This window comes from Letharia columbiana, assembly GCF_014066305.1.
Source record: "Letharia columbiana isolate WasteWater2 chromosome Unknown Sc0000029_s0, whole genome shotgun sequence".
NCBI classification, from domain to species: Eukaryota; Fungi; Ascomycota; class Lecanoromycetes; order Lecanorales; family Parmeliaceae; genus Letharia; species Letharia columbiana.
Genome location: NW_023501071.1, coordinates 129972 through 133761, shown reverse-complemented (window position 1 = coordinate 133761; position 3790 = coordinate 129972). Strand labels below are relative to the sequence as shown.

The 3790-nt window shown below is 18.5% G+C and overlaps 1 protein-coding gene across 1 annotated transcript; it reads left to right on the top strand.

Moving 5' to 3' along the window:
• Positions 1 to 968: 968 nt before the first annotated feature.
• On the top strand, positions 969 to 1142 carry HO173_008247 (uncharacterized protein; the record flags this gene model as incomplete). The annotated part of the gene is made up of 1 exon (XM_037310147.1): positions 969 to 1142. One exon carries the CDS (start codon positions 969 to 971, stop codon positions 1140 to 1142), a length of 174 nt encoding a protein of 57 aa, XP_037162933.1.
• Positions 1143 to 3790: the final 2648 nt, after the last annotated feature.

Sequence of the window (3790 nt, the reverse complement as noted above, 5' to 3'; positions counted from 1 at the left end):
TATTATTCTATCTATCTTATTTATATTAATATCGTATTTATACTAATTCTAATATTATAATAAGACTTCTTTATACCTCCTTATCCGACGAAGAGAAACTTAAATAAATAAGATATAATTAAGTTTTTAGTTATATACTCGAGGATAGTAGAGTAACTAAATAGCTATTAAATTTTTTACTTTCTGTTTAAAGTAAGCGACCGAGTCTAATAAAGAAAACGCTGAGTATTTCTATTATATAGAAACTCCACCACATATTTAAATTATTAGATATCTATATTATTTAAAAGAATCTTTATTAAATAATCTATATCATTAACGATAATCTAATCTATTAAAAAATAACTCCTCTATATCGAATATAAGAAATCCTTCTCCGCTTTATTCCCCGCAAAAATACGCCTTTATAATACTAAAACTTTAGAGACCTCTCCGCTCTACTCCGTTCTTACCTATATTTAATATATTATAAATTTCGATTTAAATCCACCTATATCGATATTAAAATACTTCTTTCTTTCTTTCTTTCTATAGTAAACGTATGACCTCTTTACTAAGTATATCGATAGTATAGTAAGTCTACTATAATGGCGGGAATAGACTCGGTAACTCGATTACGATTCGACCCCTTTACTAAGCATATCGATAACATATATAGTAAGCCTGCTATTAAATGGCATTCAATACATTCGATTCTTCTCTGAATTTTTGATGGTAAGAGCATGGGAGATATAGGGTAAATCTACAGTGAAGCTCCCAGGTTAGGCTGCCAGTAGGTGTTGAAGGTAAATATATGCGTTGAATTTTCTTCAATGGCAGAAGGACTATGGTAAGAAGACTAGGCGAGGAGAGGAACTCGGAGAATCTTGCTAGCACGTAGGTAAGATATGGCCAATATCTCTAGGATCTCTGTGATAGGGATGGATGGCACAGTTAAGACTAGTATACGATCCGGCAAAACCTCGGACATGATGTTTTTAAACGAATTGAAACCATCCGATGTTCGACTGCTACACCTTGGCAAATCCTCTCCGGTCGAGGTCTACACGGACTATGGATGTTTGGAGACACAGGGCAAGCAATGGGCGTGCATCTCCGGTCTACCAGCCATGGGGGCCATGGCTATTGAGAGGGGGGGGTAGTATTACGAGCGTACCCTTGATACACCCCTTAGCCCTATGGCTAGCGGGCCTTGGCGGAGGCATCCTCTATTATATCATGCCTCCTTTTCATATATATAGTTCGGTAGCCTTATTATCCTATCTACCTCACTTATACTAATATCGTATCTATGCTAGTTCTAATAGCTTTAGCTCTAAGTATAAATCGAACTTTAATCGCTTACTATATATTTTTAATCTACTTTTATTATTATAAAATTAATAAAAAAGATAAAAGCTCTAACTTTAAATTAAATTAAACTTTATTTACTTTTTATATAATAAATAATCTACTTCTATTATTATAAATTATTAATTAATTATATTCTTATCTAAAAAAGAAGTATCTATTTAATAATCTTATTTTTAATATATCTTATTAATTAAGTAGATTATCTTCTTAATAAATTATTTAAAATTATAATTAATAAATTAATTTTATTAATAATTTAATTTAGAGTTATATATAATTAATTATAAATAAAAATCTTAAGATATAAATATAGATTAATCTACTATAATAACTAATTTTAAAAATTATTAATTATTATATTAAAAATTAATTAAATTAAAAATTAGATATATTAAAAGAGAGTATATAGATTATTTAAATTAGATAAAGCTAGAGAAATATATAATATTATTTATTATTTATTATTATATTTACTTTTAAAAATACGATAATTAAATATTTTAAATCTAATATATTTAATTTATAGATATATCTTATTATAGAATTTATACGCTATTTTAAATTTCTTAATAATATTACTATATAATTCTATTTTAATTTTAAATAATAAAATAAAAGTAAGATTAATTTAAAAATATTTATTATTTTAATAAGTAGAAGAAAGCTATCTTTCTTATTAACGATTTAATCTCTATTATTATAAATAATCTTAATTTTAAAAATCTTATTCAAAATTTAATTATTAAATTAAATAATATTCTTATTAAGAGTATAAAGAATTATCTTAAATATATAGAAATTAGCTATTTGATATAGATTAAAATTATTATAAATAATATTAATTAGTTAAATAATAGAATTATCTAGTAACTACTTAATAGATTATTTAATATCTTTTTATTTTTTAAAGCTTATTAAGATATTATTATCTATATCTAATAATTTTTAAAAATAATTTTTTTTATATTAATTTAATATTAATTAGTTAAATTCGAGTTTTAAAGTTTTCTATTTTTTATAAATTTAAGAGTTTAAATATAATTTTAAGAATAAAATATTTTTAATATAACTCGAGTAATATAATTTAATTTAATAGTATTAATAATTAAAAAAATTTATATAAAAATTATTATATAAATATATAACTATATTATTAAAAGAAGTAAATTATTTTTAAATTTTTTAAAATATATAATCGATAATTTTAATATTTTGAATTTTTTATATAGAGATCTTATCTTAAAAAATAAATTTAATTATCTTTAATAACTAAGTTAAATTAAACTCTATTAATATATTATAACTAAATTAAATAATAATAAAAAAAGAAATCTTAAAGTAAGAATAAATAATAATATTATTTTAAAAGAGAATAAAAATAATATTAAATAAAGCTATAGTAATAATTATTTTAGAATTATATTTTATTTTTTATAATATAATATTCTAAAATATAATTTTATTAATACCTTTATAATTATTAAAAAAAAAATTATTAAAATAAAAGATCGCGTTTTAATTAGTATTAATTTTAGCGATTTAATCGTTATTAAAACTTATCTATATCTACTCTTAAATATTAATTTAATAATTTTATTTTTTATATAGAAACTTAATTTTAATTATTAATATAATTTTATTTATAATTTTATTAAATTATAAATAGATTAAAGTTAATAATAAGATTAATATTCTTTATAAAGCTAATATTACTTTTTTTTAAATAAATTTAAATTAAATAAAGATAGAAGTCTTTAATAATAATTTATTTATATTATATATTATTTAATAGAAAAAAAAATTAAAATTAAAATTAAAGAATATAATTATAATTATTAAATAATTTAAATAAAGAAAATAATATATTAATTACGAAATATATATAAAGTATAAAAGAAGAATTAAATTATCTATAGATAAAAAAAGAAAAAATATATCTAACGCGAAAGATTTTAATAATTAAAAAAATAATATTATATTAAAAAAAGTTATAATATTTTAAAATTACTATTAATATAAAAATCTTTTTATTCTATAACTTAAAGTATTTTAATTTATTAAAGAAATTATTAAGAAAAAATATATCTAATATAAAAAGTTTTAATATATAAAAAAGGAAATACTATATTAAAAAAAGTTATAATATTTTAATATTACTATTAATATAATAAGCTATTTATTTTAAGCTTAAAATTTTTCTATTTAATAAAAAAAATTATTAATATATTTTATTTTATAATTATTTTATAGATCTAGAGAGTTATTAAAATTATATTATAATAGATTTATTATAAAAAAAATTATAAACAATATTCTCTCTACTACGTTATTACTTTATTTAATATTTAATTTTATTTAATATTATTATAAAATAAATCTTTTACTATATAAATACTATAATAAAAAGAAAAATATTATTATTTATTATATATAAGTC